The sequence below is a fragment of the Mixophyes fleayi genome, chromosome 10, assembly GCF_038048845.1.
Source record: "Mixophyes fleayi isolate aMixFle1 chromosome 10, aMixFle1.hap1, whole genome shotgun sequence".
Lineage (NCBI taxonomy): Eukaryota > Metazoa > Chordata > Amphibia > Anura > Limnodynastidae > Mixophyes > Mixophyes fleayi.
Genome location: NC_134411.1, coordinates 21899860 through 21922974, shown reverse-complemented (window position 1 = coordinate 21922974; position 23115 = coordinate 21899860). Strand labels below are relative to the sequence as shown.

Sequence of the window (23115 nt, the reverse complement as noted above, 5' to 3'; positions counted from 1 at the left end):
ACGGGTCAGAGCTCAATCATAATCCTGTTGCCCCCCCTGCTGGTTAAAAGCCTTCGCTCATTTTGTTACTCTACACTGAGATAAACATTGCAGTCATTTCACACTCCCTTTAACATTGTATATGAATTTAATTATCATGTTTTTGGACCTGGTTTGTAATAGAATCAAGCGGATTTGATGCAGAATGTGAGTGTGTGTATATATATATATATGAATTGGCAGTATGGCCTACCGTCGTATAAACTCGCACTTTGTGCACTGTATGTCTATATATGTTTATATCTATATACATTCTTTTGTCACTTTATTTTGCTGTTTTCTTTATTACAGTTCCTTCGTATTATTGAAGAAAGACTACAGCGCTCTACAGACTTCGGTGTTCTAGGCCTGAGACTTTCTCGGCTCTTCGATGAAAAAGGGCAAGAAATTAAGAAACCGCAGTCCTTGCAGAATGAGCAGAAAGTCTGGGTGTCTTGCGGGGAAGATTACAGGTGGGGACACTACAGCGCGGCTGTCGCTTCTGCTCGCTTGAGGCAGTATTAATATTCGGGAGTAACGATATGCTAGGAACCTATGACGTTATTAACGCACTCTTGTGTGGCATGCATACTCTGTGTTGATATATTACGACGATGACACGTATTGCACCAAAGCACCCCTATAACCCGAGGAAATGCCGTGGCTCAAAACATAATATTATTATCCTTTATTTTTATAGGGCATATAGCATATTGTACAGTACTTTACAGATAATGTTTAATGATTCCCATCAGTCCCTGCCCAGTGGATCTTATAGTCTAATACAAACACACAATGACGCACACACACTACGGTGTATCCACTATTAACTGTGGGAGGAAATTGGAGCACCCGGAGGAAACGCATGCAAGCACAGAGAGAAAACATAGATAATACTCTGGTTGGAACAGTACCCATGGACCCAGTGTTGTGTATTAACATTAATATGTCATATAATAATATAATATGACAATATTGAGTGATGTATGCCACATAAGTGTCTCCTCTCTTACGGTATTACAGTATATTGCTCAAGTGATGTATCCGTCTGAGTGAACACTCCGGTACATGAATCTGACCAGGCATGACAACGGGATCACAGGGACTCGGTTGTCCCAACTCTGTGAGACAGACAAACACTGGGGGCATCTATTTTGTGGGCTAAATTAATATTTAAAAGCAGCCTATCAACTCAACAGGAACCAGTGACATCACTTAGATTCCTAACAAACTCCTACGCTGAGGTCTAATGATTATTGGTTCAGCCTTAGTGATGTCACTGGCTCCTAGCAAACTGATAGGCTGAATGATCACTTCACAATATGGTTGCGTCCACTGAAGGCCATAAGTAGATTTTACCATGTCACAAGTACAGCGCATGTGGCGAATGGGTGTTTGCCGATGCCATTGTAGTATATTAGCTGTGTTATTATTGTAAGAATACGATAATGTCTAAGTAAAGGCTTTGTTAATATTGCAATGGGTGGAGTATGCACCAATGGTTCTATTTTTTAAGAGACTTTATTTGCTGTTTCCGGAACAAATTTATAACATTCCGCTTAGTTCCCAGTAGTTAGGCGATGCCGACTGGCCTCAGTGAGCGAATCCACAATTTTTTTCAGTCAGGAAAGAGCATAAAACACCCTTTAGGTACTGAGGAGTCTCCGGAGCGTTGTCCTGAAAGGGTTACCTCCCGTCAGGTAACAGATTTCTAAAAAAAAATAAAAAAAATCCAGCAACCTAACGGAGGTCCTGTTGGCGGGATTGCTGTTTGCGAATATGACAACCCCTCTGCCTGACTCTTAATGCCTTGTCATCGTTCTTGATGCCTGCCTATCAGCACAGCAAGAGGGATTTCTTCATGTCTGAATAGTCACCTTAATGATAGCAGATGGAAACACAACGGGGGTCCCAGCCCATCACACTGTCATTGTCACAGGCTGCCCCGACCTGTTTCCCCTCCTCTATCTTTCTCCCTTTTTATGAGAGAAATGGATGGTAATTGAAAACCATCTTACAGCCGCCATCGCCCCTTATTGTTTTTTTTATTTTTTTTAACCAAACATAGAAAATGAAAGTACACAGTTTTAATTCCAATTTGCTCTCTTTCCTCTGCAGCTATTTGTCATGTACAAACATTTACTTTAGCCTCTTTTTGTGTTTGTTTGCGGGACAGGAACGTGTTCCCCAAAAAGAGTGCAAACAATTGTTTCATAATAAAACGAAAGCTCTGAGATCATAATAATGATAATAAGATACTACTCAAACATAACATAGTCTATAAAAGTAATTACGCTATAGAAAAAGAAACTCATTTTACAAATATAATTTTATATATACGGATTCATCCATTTGTCACATTATATTATTTAACGCCCAACTGCGTCACAACCGCACAACAGCCAAAGAGGGGAATTCAATTGCAAAAAATTCTCCGGAGTGTCTCACGCAGATTTTTTTTCTTACATTAATAGTGCTCACACCCCATAGAGGTGCGAGCAAAAATTAGCGTTATTTTTTACCGTACGACCGGTAAAAAATGCGCCGCAACATCGTGGCCAATTGAATCCTCTCCCCCCCAAAAGAGTCTTCCCAGGATTGGATTTGAGTTCGTTAGTTACACACTTCTCACTGCTGTCCAGTCTAAGTGATCAATAATACGACGTGTACAGAGATTTCTTAGCTATTTAAAATCACTTACTTTTCATTTAAATCTATTAACCCTTACACTTACCAAGCGAAAAGTCTCAATTTGATAAAGCTCGTCTCTATTAGAGTAATAGATTTTCCATACTTTTATTGTAAACATCCTATTATAACCTAGGGTGGGGGGTTTTTAATTATTTTTGTCCGAGACCCAAATTATATCTATGAATTAACATTGTGACTCATGGTTCAGTATTTAATTAATAATTTAGCTCATTTTAATTATTATATAAATGAAGTACATGGATTATAATAAGCAGAGAATTGGTGTTAGCGACAAGACAACATCAAAGCAGGATTAATTTGTCTACTAGTTGGTAGATGCAATAGATTTCCAAATGCAGAACTACCCTAAAGGGCATAACGACCCATGTTTAAGAACCCGACATAATGGTTATAAAGCCCTGAATGAAATGTAATATGCAAGATTATTTGCTTATAGGTAGAGAATAAGCATAAGTATATGGACCTATAAAATGGTAAACCTTTTAATCTAAAACCTTTTATTCTTTTACTAAAAAGTTTTCTAAACTCTCAAGAGATCTTCACCTAACTGCACTTCAAATTGACAATTAAATAATGATATATTTTGCAGAATACCTTGTGTTTAACAATAGCCCCCACATGTATTTTGTTTCCTTTGTTCTTCAGCATTAATAGTTCTTAATGAAGCTCAGTTCCAACAAATAATTCCAAACTGGAACTCTCTGTACCTCTTTCACCTCCGATATGAACACTGTGGGGTATATTTGCTAAACTGTGGTTTTGAAAAAGTGCAGATGTTGCCTGTAACAACCAATCAGATTCTAGCTGTCATTTTGTAGAATGTACTAAATAAATGATGACTGGAATCTGATTGGTTGCTATAAGCAACATCTCCACAACCCGCAGTTTAGTAAATATATCCCTGTATCTCTCCCAAACATGATGTTCCTCTCAGATACATAATGATATATTTGCACAATGTTTTTTGTGGACCTATATATATGCTTATATGATTTTTATATATATATATATATATATATATATATATATATATATATATATATATATATTGCAGTGTCCACTCTTTATATGCCCATCTTCACTTATCACCAAATGTATTTTCAGCACAGGAGTATATTTAATATTTATTTATTCCATTGTATGTCACCCTCTCCATAAAGCCACCCATGGTATTATTCCAATATGGACCTTTGTTCTAAGCAGGCAGTATAAAGTAAGGTTATTGTATGTAGAATAACATTTATATAGCTAAAATCATATATTTATTGACTGTACAAATACTTCTATTACAATAATATTTGACCTATTGTGACTGTATTATTCATTGCAAGAGTAAATGTCTTTGCTAAACATGTCTTCGATTTGCAAGCATAGTCCAAAGGCAAAACTATGGTATATATATGCAAAACGTCAAGAGCATAGTTAATATATTAGTTGGAGCCTGATTGTTTTATTCTTACCTACAAAAAAATTGGAGCAGGGACAAATTAAAGATTGCCTTGGACTTGTAACTTTGTCAATGGTTTAAATATTGCCACGTCAGGCTGCACTTCTGTATATAACGCTGATAACATTGTGCTCGTTCCAAATACTGTTTCCTAAGCAGTTCACACAGAAATAATATTTATCCCCCCCCCCCCCCACATTATTATAAGTCAGATACATGTGACAGCTGTTTTTCTTGTGTTGCCATTTTTGGACAGGCGGACTTTATAAATGCATTCTTTTGATTTTCTGGTACATTTGTCTTTTGATAGTTTGAGCCAGTTTTCAAATTGTAGCAAATATAATAATTTGGTTGACGGTTGCCAGCGGTGGAATACAATTTATATGCAGATTGTACTTCTATTCAACTGCATCTACTATATACATTTCAGAAGTAGTAGAGGCAGGGATCTGTACGTAACTTTACAGTGAGACCTGACCACTGGACCGGATCAGAGTCCACATATTGTACTTAGAATATTACACTTAAGTAACTGGATAGATAACTGGATAGATATCCTTGTACGGCGCTACGGATACTTTGTGGCGCCTTACAAATAAAAAAATTAATAATAATAATAATAATAACCAGAACTTCATGTATAAAGTGGTACCGTGCAGTTGGTCCGTTTTAAAATAGGAATAAAAAGTTTGAACACTTTATAAAACTGGTCTTGTCTAGGAAAGAATGGTACATGAGTTTTAAGGGCTATCTATGCTTCATAGGGGGGTATTCAATTGTTTCTTTTAACGCGCTAAGACAAAAAAAACGAGCGCTCTAAAAATATTAGCGTTAATACGGTAATATGCGCGTAAATACCGTTAATACGGTAGTTTACTCGTTGAATTTCATGTCACAGCTCAGGGAGCTGCGAGATGAAATTTAGCGAGTAATTACCGTATTAACGGTAATATTTTTAGAGTGCTCGTTTTTTTTCGTTTTAGCGCGTTAAAAGAAACAATTGAATACCCCCCAAAGTGTCACATTATTTAATGATTTAAATACAAGATTATTTATTTTTTCAAATACAGCAATTAGGGTTGTATCTTCTTTGCTTATATTTTAGACATGAAACAACAAACCAAGGTATATATTACCATTTTTTATTTTATTTCAGACACTAAATATACATTGTTTAACGTAAAGTAAAACGACTGTCAAATGTTTCATGAACTCTGAAAATACATGGTTCAGAGCGTTACCCACATATTGATGTGTTTAGAATATGGGTGTGTTTAGAATTTTATATTCCATAAAATTTTATATTTTAGAAAAATAGAATATCTGATTTTTTTGAGTTACTTTATTCGGATGCTTTATTTCGTTATATTCACTTTACTTTATTGCCAGTGTTTTGTCGTCTCATGAAAACGCAGTTTTTATTTATCAGTATGTTACAAATGTATAACCAAACATATACTGTATGTCAAGTATATTTTAAAGGCACTGTACATTACCAGTTAATAATTAGTCATGTCTAGGCACTGTAGACATTTTAGTTTTGATTAAATAACATTTTTAAATAAATAATACGTAGGATAGAGATATTTCAGTATTTACAGATACATGAAAACGGCTTGAGATAATTATACAATTGAATCTGAGATAACTGTGGATAATTTTAGCATATATCCTCCAGATTTTTTTTATTAAATCTAAAATAATATCTTGCTTTTTTAATGTCCAGAAATATATACGACTGTTCCTTCGTTTTCTTTCTGCAAAATTCCAAAGCTAAGAAAACTGACCTTCAAAGTACAGATTATTTCTGAACTTTCTAAAGCATAAACAATATTTTATATTTTGTATTCATTTCCAATGTTGTTGTTTTTATATTTTCGTATCTTGTAATTTGCTTATTTAATTTAAGCGAATTTGTTTTTTTTGCTGACGATAAGAAATAATTTACTAAGGCACAAAAAAATGTGTTTCCTTTACACGTTTACTATCAGTGCTACATCACTGATTCAATTCTCAGCAAGGGTCAATCATTATAGGCAAGGTAGAATGTTTCGATTGCTTTTCATCTCAGGGGACCCTAGTGCATTATAACAAAAAAACCTTGTGAAATTAGTTTTCTTCCTGCAATAGTGCAGGGATTCGATGTTCTTCTGATTACAGCAGGACAAAATCTGAAGTCTGGTTGTGTAGTCTTGTATTATAGCCTAGGCCATCAGGCTCCTTGGCCTTACTATGGCATGAACTATCTCTTAAGTTGACCACACATGGGATGATCAGTTAGGCTGTTTTTGACCATCTTTCCCCCAACATGCTTGGGCTCAAACGATCAGGCAGGGAGATCCAAATGGGATCAGTAGACTTCAAATTTTGGTCAGCCTGGTTCAGTGTTGGCTAACCTGTGACACTCCAGGTGTTGTGAAACTACAAGTCCCAGCATACCCTTCCAGCAATAAGCTGTTATATATTGGCAAAGCATGCTGGGACTTGTAGTTTCACGACACCTGGAGTGTCACAGGTTAGCCAACACTGGCCTGGTTGGTAGTTTGGTCAATCAATGACTGCAGTCTACAAAATCACAGTCAGGAGATGGTCGCAGCACAGTACTTGGGTTTTGTGTAATCTGATCATGTGTTACCTGATTGAACACAGATCTGGACGTTCATCATTCAAGCCTAATATCTGAATGTGATTTTGTAGCGGGCATTGTGTGTGCTTTGCCAAAGATAAGAACCACCCAATGCCTTATTTGCAGCACCTATCACAGCTATCCAATCAAATATAACTCCACAACTAAATGAATAAATAAATAAATCCGTGTTTAGTGTGACACTTGCAAAAATCTTATGGAGACTATTCAGATTACCCATAAGCACCCTGGGGCAGCGTTGGTGTATTAAGGGGGCACTAACATATTTTAGGGGGGTGCTTGTTTAATATAGGGGCAATATTGGTGTAATGATAGTATTATAGTTGTCATTACTTGTGGAATAAGGGAGAAATGCAGACATGATGTGTTGACAATGCTATTTGGGCAATTGTAAGATGATATGGGGACAACGTTGGCATAATATGAACAAATGCAATGCTTGTACAAAATAAGTGCAGCGGCAGCACAAAATGAGGGATGTAGCATTGAATAATGGTCCAGAAGCCCTAGATGATTCTGGAGCTTACAATCTAAATTCCTTAACATACAAACACACACTAAGGTCAATTTAATAACAGCCAATTGACCTACTATTATTATGTTTTAATAATAACACAGGGAGAATATACAAACTCCACAAAGATAAGTTCACGGGAATTGAACTCATGACCCCGGTAGTGCTAACCACTAATCCACCGTGCTGCCCATACTTATAAAAGTCTCTATACAGTAAGTCACCATTCTACAGAAATGCAAACACGGTCAGTCCATACACAAACAGTTTGTGCAAATACTTCATATATCAAATATATTGCAATCAAATAATGTTGTTACTTATTTTTTGGAATGCACAAATCACAGAATTTGGATGAATGCTAAGTATTTCTACTAGGATTTAGGATCAGCCAAATCCATATGAACCAGTCAACCGAATCCAAACCTTGATTTACTTCAGATTTAATTGAGCAGGGCTCATTGTTATCGTTTCTGGAATTAGAAGTAAATAGAAGATTTTATCATTTAAGCCCCTTTTTTAGCTATTTAAATATGCAGATTACCATCCAGAGTTGACTTGCATTTCGGCTTCTTTTGTGACAGGATTCTGAGCTCCGTTCGATCTTAAATGATTGATTTGGTGCAATCCTACTTATTCCATAGTTTTCATTTGTTGAAAAAATATAATATTCTAATTTTTTAAGATCATGCTTATCTTTAAACTGGTTTGACAGTGATATTTTGTGAAATAAGATTCTCACTCCACAATATAACTTATAATAATAAACAACCAATGAAGATCTTTTGGAATGAATTAGTCATTAATGAATACATTTGTGCTGCTAAAAGAACATGCAGTGTTGGGGGCACCTGAGGGCAAGTTGAGGGTTCACTCTCGATTGTCAAACAACGGTGGAGACTGAGGGGTATATTTACTAAACTGCGGGTTTGAAAAAGTGGAGATGTTGCCTAAAGCAGCCAATCAGATTCTAGCTGTCATTTGTTTAGAACATTCTACAAAATGACAACTAGAATCTGATTGGTTGCTCTAGGCAACATCTCCACTTTTTCAAACCCGCAGTTAAGTAAATATACCCCTGAGTGTCACTGGACTGATATTGAGGAATATGAGGAAATATGTCACGAGACGGACATCTCCTGTGATTTTTGGCCCTGTTACGTTCCTTTCATGCTCCCTGTACAATTGCACAGTTATAACGTAACAAATGTCGTAACATTTAATGGCCGAATTTAAAATTTTACCACAAAGTTTTGGTCAGACATAAAAAAAGGTTAGATTTAGGGCACCTTCTTATTACATGTTTGATGTAGCAGGAAATAATACAGATTGTAAATAAAGAAGGATAATTCTGTGTATTACTATGTAGTGTAGCATAAAACACAAATTCACTCTAGAGGACAGTACTACGAGGAAGGATAAAACACCAACCCTTGCAAAAAAAATAAAAGAGCCTGACAGGGAAGTAGCAGGGGGTCGTCCTACGGATGCAATTTGTTGCCAGTGGTTTTGCTTCAGTTTTCCGGTTGGTAGACTTTGCTAAATAGCCCACACCAGGGTTTTGATTTGCCAGGGAATAAATATGGCCTTGGGGTCAAAGAAAGCAGTGATGTCATGCGCTGATTATCAGTTTTGACCCTTGGGAAAGGAACAGTAGCGTCAAGATAAGAGTGACAACTGTTACTGGAACTATAAGTAAGACCCACAATATATAGGACTAAGAGTTGATAAGTTATATTAAAGTAGACACAAAGGGGTATATTTACTAAACTGCGGGTTTGAAAAAGTGGAGATGTTGGGCCTGAGTCATTAAGGTAAGTCAGGCAAACAAATGAGTAAGTTTTCTCCTGGACAAAACCATTTTACATTGCAAGGGGTGCAAATTAGATTATTACTATTATTTTGCACATAAGATAAATACTGGCTGTTTTTTTCATGTAGCGCACAAATACTTGATAGCTTTATTTGTACACTGAAATTTAAAGTTGGCATAGGACATGCCCTACCCCAACTATAAATCAGCCATCACATTTTAAATTTGCCTCCCCCTCCAATGCAACATGGTTTTGCCCAGGTGCAAAGTTACTTCTTTTTTTGCTTTACTTTCCTTAATGACTCAGGCCCATTGCCTATAGCAACCAATCAGATTCTAGTTATCATTTATTTAGTACATTCTACAAAATAACAGCTAGAATGTGATTGGTTGCTATAGGCAACATCTCCACTTTTTCAAACCTGCAGTTTAGCAGATATATCCCCCGAAATCTTGTCATTTTGTTCATGCTTTTGCACCTGGAATGGCGGATGGGAGAGGCAAGGGCCCTAACGTTGGTCGAGTTCAATAAAGGTGTTATACAAATGCATCTCATGCAGATCTGCAGAAACAGGCTTATATATATATATATATATATATATATATATATATATATATATATATATATGTTTTGTACCAGTTAAACAGGCGGTGCATATACTCAGTGTTGATGTGATGTTGTAAACCAGGCGCACATGATCACAATAAAAAATATTCTTGTCCAGAATATGTTTCCATGCACTTTATTTTAAGAGTAATTTACTCCCATTTTGCCGCCAACTCTTTGTCAGCCCCTAAATGTCCAAAACGAACATTTGTGTTTATGAGGGCTTAAATCTAAATTCTAATTTAAACATCGCATGATGCCAGGGGGTGGTTTCTGGGCAGATAGAGGGAACATCTGTGGAGGCCCCTATGCTTCTGTTATGCAGAACACTCTACTGACGTTAATTTAGCAGATAATTCATATACAAGTCTACTTAGTTAACATTTTAAGGAGGAATAATGTGACAACTACCTCTTGTTTTAAGATATTGCCATTTTATTTGATTAGTTAAATATTTATATATAGGATTTTATGTATGTATGTTTTTATCTGTGTATTTTTTATTTTTTTTTAACATTCCAACAATGTATTAGCTTCCTCGTTAGTCCTATCAGTTGTGAACTGGAAACATTATGCCAAGATTGCATGCTCTTGTCGCCTAGCTGAAGAAAAGACTGTTTAGTAAACCATGTCGAAAGCTTGCCCAGTTCTTGATGCAAAACAGAAAAAGATTTGGGACGAGACCTCTAAGGAGCGATGTAATCAGATTATTACTTTCCTAATACGGGTGAGCTCTGCTCTGTCACAAAGAATCGAGTGCTGCAGCTGCTCTCCTCGGATCACCTGGCCACTGGAGATCAAGATCACAAGCCAGTGTGAATAAACCCTTGCTTAGGCTTCTCAAATAAATGTAATTACCTTCTCATCATGCATCATTTGCGAGGGGCTTCTCGTTAGCTGATGATGACTTTTTTCACGGTTTAGTGTAGAATGGGTGGATTCGCTTTGAAAGACTGAGAGAAAAGCATTTGTATATCATTTTACAGAGTTATGTAACAATAAATGTAATTGAGCATTACAACATATTTTATTAGACAGCAAATAGTTGATGTGAGGGTGGGGGGGGGGGGGGGGGCTTTGCCGTTACGAACTGTTACACATTCCATAATAGACATACGGGAAATAATTAGAGATGCTCAGGCTCAGTTCGCCGAGAACCGAACATACCCGAACTTAGCAGATCTGAGTACAGACTTTCGCGCGCCCTCGGAATTGAAAACGAGGCAAAACGTCATTGTTACGTCGTCGGATCTCGCGATTTTTGGATTCCTTTTTAAGATGCAGCATAACAGTGGGTGGGAGGAGCACTGCTATTTGCCAATGTGTTAGTAGATGCGCTAGGAACTGCCGTGTGTTTGTGTCATTGCTCTGTCGCTTACCATCCAGCCAGGTCGCTGCAGTATTTGTCCGAAAGTGTATGTAAATAATATTGTTACCTGTGAGGTGGTCAAAATTGACTGCAAATGACTTAAAATTAGTATTATTGAGGTTAATAATAATATAGGAACAAAAAAAGAGCAAAATTATGTGACTTTAGCCTATTTTAGGATTTTTTCTAAAAAATCCAAAACCAAAGCCAAAACCAAAACACAAAGCTAATCCAGATCCAAAAACAAAACCAAAACCAGTTCACGGGGGTCAGTGAGCATCTCTAGAAATAATTATCTTTTGAGTACATGTAAACAGACATTTGTTGAGCGTAACAGGTAAATCTTACTTCGGACAAGATACAGCTAAACACATCACTATGATTGCTTCTATGAAGCCTCTCCTATTACTTTTATGGGGTAGTATAGTCTTACAGCCTGTGATTTTCACAGGACAGTCCCTATTTTTTACGTTCAGAAGGGGGCAGAGTTTAGCTATTTAGCAATGCGGTCTTTGTAACCTGTGAGTGTCTAACTGGCATATAGAATTGGTTGTTAGTCCAATGGACTTAAAAATAACACCACCAACAGACCAACAAAGTTAGATTGAATAATCTGGTGCACCAGAAAATTGACAGAATGGTCTGTACTACTTGTATTGCTTAATATCAGTGTGTGTCATATATAGAGACACACTGTGGTCCGGACCAATCTGGCTTGATCAAACAAGCAGGTGGAAACAAAACACAACCAGACTCCTATAAACAATTATGTACGCTCTAAACTTGAATAAACAATGATTATAGCAAATTGTGGTATGGTCTATGGTATCTCCTAAATAGAAGACACATTAGATTAGCCAGACATAAGCGTTTGTCCGTTGGAGACGCTAATGGGCTATATAAGGTATGCAGATTGGTTCCTTTAAACGTAGAATGATAAATGTGTTCCACAACAGTTGCCAGTGGGCCGGTATATTGCAACAGGTCAGTTTAGTAACACCAGTTTAGGCACTAAGCCATTCATGAATCAACATTCCCATTCCTGGTTGGTAAACCCTGCCGAATCAATTGGGATCACTTGTCCAGCAATCAGATGTATTCACCGCCTCACTTCAGCCGTGTAGTGAAATGAATTGTCCGTGTTGGTCTATTGGTGGTGTTATTTTTAAGTCCATTGGACTAACAACCAATTCTATATGCTAGTTAGTCAGTTTTGGTAATTTTATGCTTTTGCCATTTAGGCAATAAATTGTTTATATTAATTAAACTGTTATAGATGTACCAGCGCTTTTTCCTCTATTTCTTTTAAGTATACAGACCAAGTGCTGTAGAACCATTTAAGTCATAGCAAGTCCACGTCAACTTATGAATGCTACAGGACCATCGTATGTGATGACCAGAAGATGTGTGTGTTTGTGTGTGTGGGTGTGTGTGTGTGGGTGTGTGTATGTGTGTGTGTTTCTTTGTGTGTCACCATTTTATTTCTACGCCATAAGCAAGTGACCCTGGATACTCCTATTAATGTGCTTCTACTGGGAGCAATACATAGACATGGGCAGTAATCTTTTGTTACTATGGCGACCTTTTCACCCATTTACGGAGATGACAACTGTGCTCCGGTGGCCCGTGAGATAATCATCTAACCCTGGGTTTTCCAAGCCACTTTTTGTCTGTTTACCAGCTTTCCACACATGGAATAAGCTATGAAAACAGCAATTGATCATTATCTCAATGGTGAGCCTGGGCTCACATTGACATATCGCTTCATGTAGTCATCTGCCAAATTTAGAGTAGCAGAACTCATGATAATAAAAAAAATATAATATATAAAGAAAACACATGTATAAGCACATACTTACCTATAAGTTAGCAAGTTCGTTAAACAATTAATTTATGTTTTTCAGGCCCCCGGCTGACAGTGTTCTTGTTTTGAGCTGTGACAAAGTCATTTGTACAGAAGAAGGTGAACGCAAAGTCATTCACAAAGCCTTGCTAGACCTTGAGGCTTATCTCCCTGGATATGGCAGGTAGGGTATTACACGAAAATGAAGTGCAAGCAAATAATGGAACTGTACTAAATGGTGATCTCTGCTAGCTGACCTAGCACCATCGTATGTACCAAAGTCCTACGACAAGAATATTTTTATACAGTCATTCCTTAGCAATTACAAAAGAGAAGAAAAATAATATAGGATTAGAGTCTATTTAAGTATAAACACCAGTTTTTACAGGTGTATAAATTACGTCAGTAAAGACAGCATTGAAAACGATAATGGTGCCTCATTGTGAGACTGCCTAAAGTATATAAAGGGCACTGAAAGTCAGTGTCAATTCAGGGGCCCATCTCATACTAGGCTGTCAGCTGTTGGTATTAGTGCTGTTCAGTCCGCCAGTATAAGATCCTTATTACAAAGGATCTATTGGTGCAGAGATGCACAGTTGTATGGATCACATGCCTCCTTCCCCTGGTATACCCTGCCTAACAATATAAATGTCACCCAGAATACATGTAGACCAAACCCTACATACAAAAATCACCATCTATTTTTATATTATCCCCCTCCGAGCCTTATACTAAATTACTAGCGCTGCTGGCATCTGCTTGGCTTGAGTAGATTATAGAATAGACAAGTTATTCCCAGTGATATTGATGCATTTCTAAAATATGAAAATTTGGTCTGGCCAAGAAGGGGCAATAACCCTCTGGTTACTTAATCTAGCTATGCAATCTTACTTTAGATGTGGTTACTGTAACGATTTCACCAACGATTGAAAGTCCCGATGAGCATGTAGATTAATGTGTACACACCTACACGATTTACCTTCAGATCTGTGATCTTCATCTGTCATAACCATCTGCTGAAAGGATCGTGACTCTGCACAATCTACAGATATCTGCCTACACTACTGGCCGTGAGAGCATACGCACTTCCTCTTTTGCCCGACATCGTTCGACCGTTGATTTTTAGGAAGTTTATAAAACCAAATCACCAGATGCGAAGTGTTTTGGTATGACAAATCACGATCATGGGAGCGTACACAATCTTACAATATCTGGCATCAGTGTATACCATACTTGCCCACTCTCCCGGAATTCCCGGGAGGCTCCCGAATTTCGGGGAGTCCTCACGGATTCCCGGAAGAGTAGGCAAAGCTCCCGCATTTGCCGAAATTCACGGCAGTGAATGGAAGGGCCGGGGCTTAATTGTGTCATTAAGCTCCATCCCTCCATTCATTGCCGTGAATTTCGTCTTTTTATAGTAGGGGCGGGCCTATGGTGACGCGACAATGTCGCCACGCCCTCCTCCTACCCCATGTCACATGACTTCTTCCCCCGGATCTCCCGGGGGAGAAATATTAAAAGGCTCATGATGGAGAAGAGCAAATGTAGAGTCTCTGATTGAGGAGTTACATTGATTTATAACATTCATTTGTTTTTCAGTATAATAATACAAGATTTTATGAAAATACTGAGTAAAATGACTGATTTTCTCCTGTACAGCTGGAATGTTTGTTCAGGATTCCCTGACAACGTGCTCATCACACAACTTCAGTCTCTCCATGTGCCCGAAATTGTGGATGTAGACGGTCTCTTTCTTCAGTCAAGTGTAGGTATATTAAGATGCTGAATACACCACTTTTCTTTCTCTAATATTTTATATTTTTTAGCTAGTTTTTTAGTATTTGTGGAATTATTAAACCATATAAATGTGTTTAGCAGCATAGCTGAAAGACCTGGAGTCAGGACCCACCGTCGCCCTACCAGCTCACACAATAATTACTATGGCCTCCGAGCTGTCATAGGTGAACATTAAGATGAATAAAATCATTAACAGAACGACATAGAAAATGTTTTACTGACTCATAAAGTACATTTAATTCAGAATATTTAGCACAGAGACCGCTTTATTCCTCTCACGGTACAAACTTATTTATATGATCTTTCACCTCCCCCTTCAGTTCCAGTTTATATATTATTTGCCTGTGATCCATTTTCACACAGACCACCATTTTGTCTTATTTATTACTCTTACACTTGCTTATCAGTCTCATTAAGAGTTGCTAGATATGACCATTAATTAAAGTGTAATTGTCTCCTACTCACAGTGGAGGCAGTCAATTTGTGGACTGAATCAGTATTCATGAGAATTCTATATACTGATTCACTAGGAGATAGGGACATCACTGAGGATATCAATTCACTAGGAGATATGGACATCACTGAGGATATTAATTCACTAGGAGATAGGGACATCACTGAGGATATCAGTTCACTAGGAGATAGGGACATCACTGAGGATATCAATTCACTAGGAGATATGGACATCACTGAGGATATTAATTCACTAGGAGATAGGGACATCACTGAGGATATTAATTCACTAGGAGATAGGGACATCACTGAGGATATCAGTTCACTAGGAGATAGGGACATTACTGAGGGTATCAATTCACTAGGAGATAGGGACATCACAGAGGGTATCAATTCACTAGGAGATAGGGACATCACTGAGGATATTAATTCACTAGGACATAGGGACATCACTGAGGATATCAGTTCACTAGGAGATAGGGACATTACTGAGGGTATCAATTCACTAGCAGATAGGGACATCACTGAGGGTATCAATTCACTAGGAGATAGGGACATCACTGAGGGTATCAATTCACTAGGAGATAGGGACATTACTGAGGGTATCAATTCACTAGGAGATAGGGACATTACTGAGGGTATCAATTCACTAGGAGATAGGGACATCACTGAGGGTATCAATTCACTAGGAGATAGGGACATCACTGAGGGTATCAATTCACTAGAAGCTAGTGACATCACAAAGGGTATCAATTCACTAGGAGATTGTGATATCACTGAGGATATTAATTCACTAGGAGATAGGGACATCCCTGAGGATATCAGTTCACTAGGAGATAGTGACATCACAAAGGGTATCAATTCACTAGGAGATAGGAACATCACTGAGGATATTAATTCACTAGGCGATAGGGACATCACTGAGGGTATCAATTCACAAGAAGCTAGTGACATCACTGAGGGTAACAATTCACTAGGAGATAGGGACATCAGAATACATGAGGCATTTTGTGCCTCATGTTTCTGTGTTATCACTACCTCCTACCTCCTAGCAGGGACGGATTTAGGATATAATTTTACCGGTGAGCGATTTAGGAGTGGGCGATTTAGTCCCCGCCCCCTTTTTGACAGTTAAGGCTGCCTCCGGCTACACACTATGTGCAGGTCCGTTCAGCACAGACAGGCAAGGAGAGTCTGCTGCCAATCAGAGCAGCCGGGCAGGACTCTCTGTCTGCCTGTCTCTGCCGAACGGACCTACACATATTGTGAAGCCTGCTGGGGGGGGGAGTGATTGCCCTGATCTCCCCCTCCTGGATCCCCCACTGCCTCCTAGTGAATTAAAAGGCACAATATTGGTTCAGCACACAAAATGGCTGCCTACACTGTGTGTAAGCGACAGGTACAATTTAATAACAAAATGTTCCATATGGTATCGGAGCACGAGGGAACACGACTCTTTATGGAAATCTAGAAATGTACTTTATCCAGGGCAGAAATTTAAATGTGATAAAAGGACGACGAACAGAAAGTTTGATAGCATCCTGTCTGTATATCACCCCTGAGTGTATCTTATTAATCTGCCCAAACGCGTGCAGCTGAAATGAAGTTGTATTTAGAAGTATCCTCTTTGCACTTTGACTAAACTGTGTGTTTAGTTCTGGTTTTGTGTTTATGAGGGGAAGCCTCGGGCTTTGAAATGAGAGTTTCACTCAAGCAGAAGTGAATTGATCATTGTCAAATATACCTACTGCAGTGAATCTGACATCGCAGAGGAAGATACGTATTTTCAGGTGACAGCTTAACCCTCATTGTTTACGGCAGCCTCCGCCACAATTTGTGGACAGTGCAAACAATGTATTTTTCTGTTGTGTTTTGGTATACACTGTGCTGCCTGTTTTCTTGTCACAACATGTTATAATTGGTACTGTGAGTAAATACACTTTTAATTAGTAAATATGGTCCCCCTCAAGCCCCTCTGACCAACACAATAGTCAAAGAAAGAGATGATCAGCATTTAGCAACTAACTGAACCAACATGAACCGTGCGTTGTGGTTACACAACTCAAATATCCTTTTCAATATGGTTACATGTAAAATCTGCAGCAACTATATATATTTATTCCAATTAAAAATGCACACGGTTCATATTCATGTTATTCTGCATGAGTTTCTCAGTAAAATTAGCCACATCTAGATTCAAAGTCTTTCTAAAGGTTAGCAAGTTAATTGTTTTTCATTGACATTGTATTTTCTGTTTCACCTACACATAACGGAGGCAGCCATTTTGTTGGATTAACATGAGAAGCAGCCTATCAGTTTTGCTTGGGACCAGTTCCTCCTGACAATCAGTTATGCCTCATGGATGATGATGCATATTAATTGTAAAGCGCCTGAGTGATGTCTCCACTACTGCTACTATTTCTGATAGGCTGCATTGTTATGGTTATTGGTGTAGGCCTCAAAATGGCTGCCTCTATTGTGTGTAGAAGACAGGTGCTCTTAAAACTGAAACTGCTGGTACTGACTCTATCAAGGGTTTTACTATGCTCTTGACGGTAGACCTTGCCTCTCACAATTAAGCTCACCCTACAATACACACACACACATAGGGGTTTACTAAACTGCGAGTTTGAAAAAGTGGAGAAGTTGCCTATAGCAACCAATCAGATTCTAGCTGTCATTTTGTAGACTGTACTAAATAAATTATAACTAGAATCTCATTGGTTGCTATAGGCAACTTTATCAAACCCGCAGTTTAGTAAATATATACCATATAATTAGTTTATCAAATAAGTTGGTATAAATGCATGAAAGAAGATTAACTGGGGCAATGGAGTTAAGAGCTTGAGACTCACAGTTTAGGCCTAGCAACGCTCCTAAGAATTAATACTGGGTAATTCAAAAGATATATTCAAAATGAAATATAAAAATATAGCAAATGGTTATATTTAAGCCATCAATAAGACCAGTTGAGTTTGACCTAAAATGCCATATATGGTATATATTACATACTAGATTATGCAGGATGATAATGGAACACTTTTAGAAAATTATCTGAAACAGGCTTTGGGATTTGGTGATCTACTATTGTTGGGAGTAGACAATAGTTTTAGTTTTTGTGCATAAGAAACTTCTTCATGAATGGTTTCCTAAGCAGACTAAAACCTTACAGGTCATTGGCTGCAGATACTTCCAGGGATCAGATACAAATAATTGATTCTGACTGAATTGTGTTTGCTAAGTGAAGGTTAAAATCCAATCTAACTATTGGGTTTGGATTGCAGGGTTTCAAGAATCTCGCCATTGATGTAAAGCTGATACATTTAATTTGTGCTGGGGCATACATATGTTTCCACTGCTATAATATAGTCCTCTCCAGGGCAGGCAGTCTATCTCTATTTGCATTACAGAGGGAATGGAAATTTCCATTAATTGTGTTAGAAAAGAATAGACTTCAGATTGCTTTAATTCCAGTGTTCAGGCACAGAAGGTGCATTATATGCTGTAAAGAAATCAATGTTTGGATTTGTTTGCTAATGTGGATGCCTCTTTTAGCCCCATCAGTCATTTCACACTGTACAAAGTAAATCACATTTAAAGTTTGCAAAACAAAACTTTGCTAAATAAACGCGGGACACATTCCCCATCTGGAGCGCTGAATCTCCCTCTTGTTGCGATAAAAGATAATCACTATTTACATTTGTAGGATAAAGTGTGATTTGGGGGTGATTTTATTCCTGAGTAAATTCAGAAATTGCTGAGATAAAACAGAACAGTAATATGCATTTCGTGGGACATTCATGCAGCGCTTCAGTGTCTGTAATAGGTGGGAACACGTAGCACCGCTTCAGTGTCTATAACGGGTGGGTACACGTAGCACTGCTTCAGTGTCTATAATGGGTGGGTACACGTAGCACCGCTTCAGTGTCTGTAATAGGTGGGTACACGTAGCACCGCTTCAGTGTCTATAATGGGTGGGTACACGTAGCACCGCTTCAGTGTCTGTAATAGGTGGGTACACGTAGCACCGCTTCAGTGTCTACAATGGGTGGGTACACATAGTACCGCTTTAGTGTCTATAATGGTGGGTACACATAGCACCTCTTCAGGGTCTATAATGGGTGGGTACACGTAGCACCGCTTCAGTGTCTATAATGGGTGGGTACACATAGCACCGCTTCAGTGTCTATAATGGGTGGGTACACGTAGCACCGCTTCAGTGTCTATAATGGGTGGGTACACGTAGCACCGCTTCTGTGTCTATAATAGGTGGGTACACGTAGCACCGCTTCAGTGTCTATAATGGGTGGGTACACGTAGCACCGCTTCTGTGTCTATAATGGGTGGGTACACGTAGCACCGCTTCAGTGTTTATAATGGGTGGGTACACGTAGCACCGCTTCTGTGTCTATAATTGGTGGGTACACGTAGCACCAATTCTGTGTCTATAATGGGTGGGTACACGTAGCACCGCTTCATTGTTTATAATGGGTGAGGGAGGTTTTCCTAGTCTTCCAGGAGTTATACAGTTGATACAATGATTAATAGTATTATCCACTAACAATGACCAGGAGTGAGTATATCATGATGTAATTCTAAGTAGCTGTCTCGGGCCTTAGCTACAATGAAGACCACCTCACATATAGACAACAACTGCACTACCCTGAGACATATGGTGATTAGTTTGGCTGTATCAGCAGTATTGGAAGCCTCACCTCTTGGTGCCTCCTCCGCTGTGTTTCTCATTACCGCAGGTGGACCTACAAATGGTTTTATACCCATCAGTAATGGTCCAGAAGAGACGCAGAGCTCCAGGGCAGTTAAGAAAGAATGGACAAGTTGAGTCAGCTCTGTTATCATCTAATATATGGCTCATCACAAAGGTAAGATTGCTTTATGAACTCGTCCAACAGCGACTAATCCTATTTACCCTTTATTTGTCTATTTGTCATTTAGTGTATATTTTTAGATTTAGTATTTTAGACGGGGCCGGTCTAAGTGCAGACTGATAGTGGTGATTACATGTATGCATGCCAGATCATGTGATTGCAAGTAAGAGAAGCCTTAAAAATGTATTTTATGTACAGTATACATTAAGTGCATCCTGATATATATATATATATATCATGTAAAAAGTAAGTAACAGATATTTTTATTAATGATTATTGTAGTTGTTGATGATTATAGTATTACTAATTGTAAATTAATTTTATAAAGTCTTTTTTTCTTGCATGCGTTCTGATAGGACTTTATATTGCATATATCCTGCAGTCTGTCTGTCTGCATACAGCAAGTAACGTCTACCCAGAGTGTACTTATATTCATATTTAAATGGAAACGTTTCTTGAAATACGTTTGTATTTGAATACGCGCGTGCAAGTTACGTCCGTTTTTTTTTTAATGCAAGTTGCATTCACATTGTATTTGAAGATTAATCAGTCCCCAAGTCTCTGTCATCTTGTCATCATATTCCTGCTGTCGCTATTTCGCTAAAATGAGATTTCATTCTGCATGTGATACATTTAAATGGCCTGTTAGAGGTAGAAATTGGGCAAACTGGAGGGCATCCCCTGTTTTTTGGTGATGTACCCCAGGGCAGTCTTGAACACAATAGCTCAAAAGCCACTTCTTCTTTAAGTACATGACCCACTAATTATAGAGCTAGCTTAGAATTCAGGACAAAACTGGCATCCTAGCGTTGGTGGTGCCATAAACAGGGTAAGATATAAGAGATTTAACACATTTCATAGAAGAAATGTATTTTTTATACTTAGTATCACTTCAGGGTTCCTGATGCTTTCACCCCTCCAGCAATGGTCAGTTCACCAGGGATCAACACAGTAGAAAAATTCAAATAAATATAGCAATCAGTGCAGTTGTATCCAAAACTGATTTGGGGTAAACGGATATAGGAGTTTCTTTAATTCACTTTTGGGGGTACATTTACTAAACTGCCGGTTTGAATAAGTGAAGATGTTGCCTATAGCAACCAATCAGATTGTAGTTATCCTTTATTTAGTACAGTCTACCTAATGATAGATAGAATCTGATTGGTTGCTATAGGCAACATCTCCACTTTTTCAAATCTGTAGTGTAGTAAATATACCCCTTGGTATGTAAATATGCCTGTCATCAGGAATGACATTATAATGGGGGGAATATAGAAGAATTGCAATAAAATCAAAAATATTAATAAGACAATGCTTTCTCCTTCATATCTAAATATTGGTTCCTTTCCCCTTCTTGAAGAAACTGTGGATTCTTCAGTCATAACCTCTTTCTTCTTAGAAAACTTTTTGTACCCTTAGATCTTTATATCTCTTCACGCTTGCTCTAGGGCAATACATGGTCATCTGACACTTTTTACAGGCAGACCAGTGCAGTCACTGTGCAATACTAGATTGATTAAGTGAGCGTCACATCTTGGCAAATCCTCTTAACCCCTTAACAACTTTCGCAGCTAACTCTCGCAACTAATCTATGTATAATTTTTCTTAATTACCTTCGCTGTTCCTGCAATCTATCTGGTTCACTGGGCTGTTGTCAGCACTTACGTGTGTGAAGATAAATGAGGTGTTAGGAGTAGAGCAAGTGACACGTTATGGAACCTGCATCCTTTCCCTGCGAGACGCATCCAGGATAGAGTCGGATGGAAATACCAGAGGTCTCTATGGCTACGCAGTGAACTGTAAAATACTGCCAGGGTGGTAAAAGGGATCACTGCCTGTAAACAGGGATCGTCCGCTAAGTTGTGGATAATATTAAGCTTCTGGAGATGGCTAATATGTTTGATTATTCATCTATGGTGACCTCTTTATTAAGATAAAATGTTTCATTTTCTGGAACTGTTCACATATTTAATGTCTTTGTAATAGGCTGGCATGATCCTGAGCAAAGTCATGCCACAGGTCTGCCTGGCAGTCGGGCAGCCCATTTTGCTAAGCACAAGAGATGGGTCTTTGCTACATGGATACAGACTGACACTTCAAAAAAGGTAAGTAGAAATGAAGGAAGCTAACGAGCAGAACATGAAATGTGTCTCTTTTTGAAGGCTTTAAAAGGTCTCTCTACCTGTTATTTTAGAATTAAGGTGATGTCTCCCCCCTTGTGGCGTAAAGCTTGGGCCGTGAGAGATTTAAAAGGGGAGGAAAGGCGTAGAGCGGTGCCATCTTTTGAGGGAGGAACAGCGCTACCACTAAGCAAACCTCGGCAATCATCTAGGGCACCAGGATTTAGGGGGCACCCAAACTACTGAATGAGTAGCACAATGTCACTTATTAAGTGTCTTTATTGTAACCCCCCTCACTGTGTGCAGGTTGCTTACATGGAGAGGCAGCAGTTGGCAGCTTCTTACCTGTGAAGCCGCTGACTGCTGATCCTCCATGTTTGTAATGGGCAGGGAGTGTGGCACAGGGCTATGATGTCACAGCCTGGTCCACACTCTAGAGTGGAGGACATCCCTCTCCGCCCACGCTCCACAGAAAGTAACGAGTGGGGTGGGGGTGGGACAGCACCCACGGGACGGGGGAGGGGTGGTGACATCAGATGCATGGAGGGGGTGTGTGTTCTGAATTAGGACCAATGACATGCCACCTTGTCCTGAGGCGCCATATAATCTCAAATCTTCGGCAGGGATTGAGCTTTACACCAGGTGAGTGGAAAAAAACCTTTAACTTTGGTAATCCATGTGGTTTTACTACACACAGGTTGTAATGCAAGAAAGGAAGAACAGGTAGTAAAGTATATTATCATTAGAGATCCCTTTACAGCTATGAATATTCTAAAAATTCTAAATATATAAATCTGGACAAACATTTGCATTGACAAGTGATCAATGTCCTGAACAGCTGTCTGCTGTAACGTAAGAGAAGCTTATCACAGCCCCAGCAGGAGAG

General features: G+C 38.6%; 1 protein-coding gene across 1 annotated transcript in view; it reads left to right on the top strand.

Moving 5' to 3' along the window:
- The window catches only part of DCDC1 (doublecortin domain containing 1), a 296646-nt gene that overhangs the window by 186404 nt on the left and 87127 nt on the right, over positions 1–23115 (top strand). Inside the window, exons 12-16 of the mRNA XM_075188616.1 lie at positions 331–491; positions 13032–13154; positions 14630–14735; positions 19975–20103; positions 22096–22214. Coding sequence (XP_075044717.1) covers positions 331–491; positions 13032–13154; positions 14630–14735; positions 19975–20103; positions 22096–22214 — 638 coding nt within the window. The remainder of the gene's footprint in view (positions 1–330; positions 492–13031; positions 13155–14629; positions 14736–19974; positions 20104–22095; positions 22215–23115) is intronic.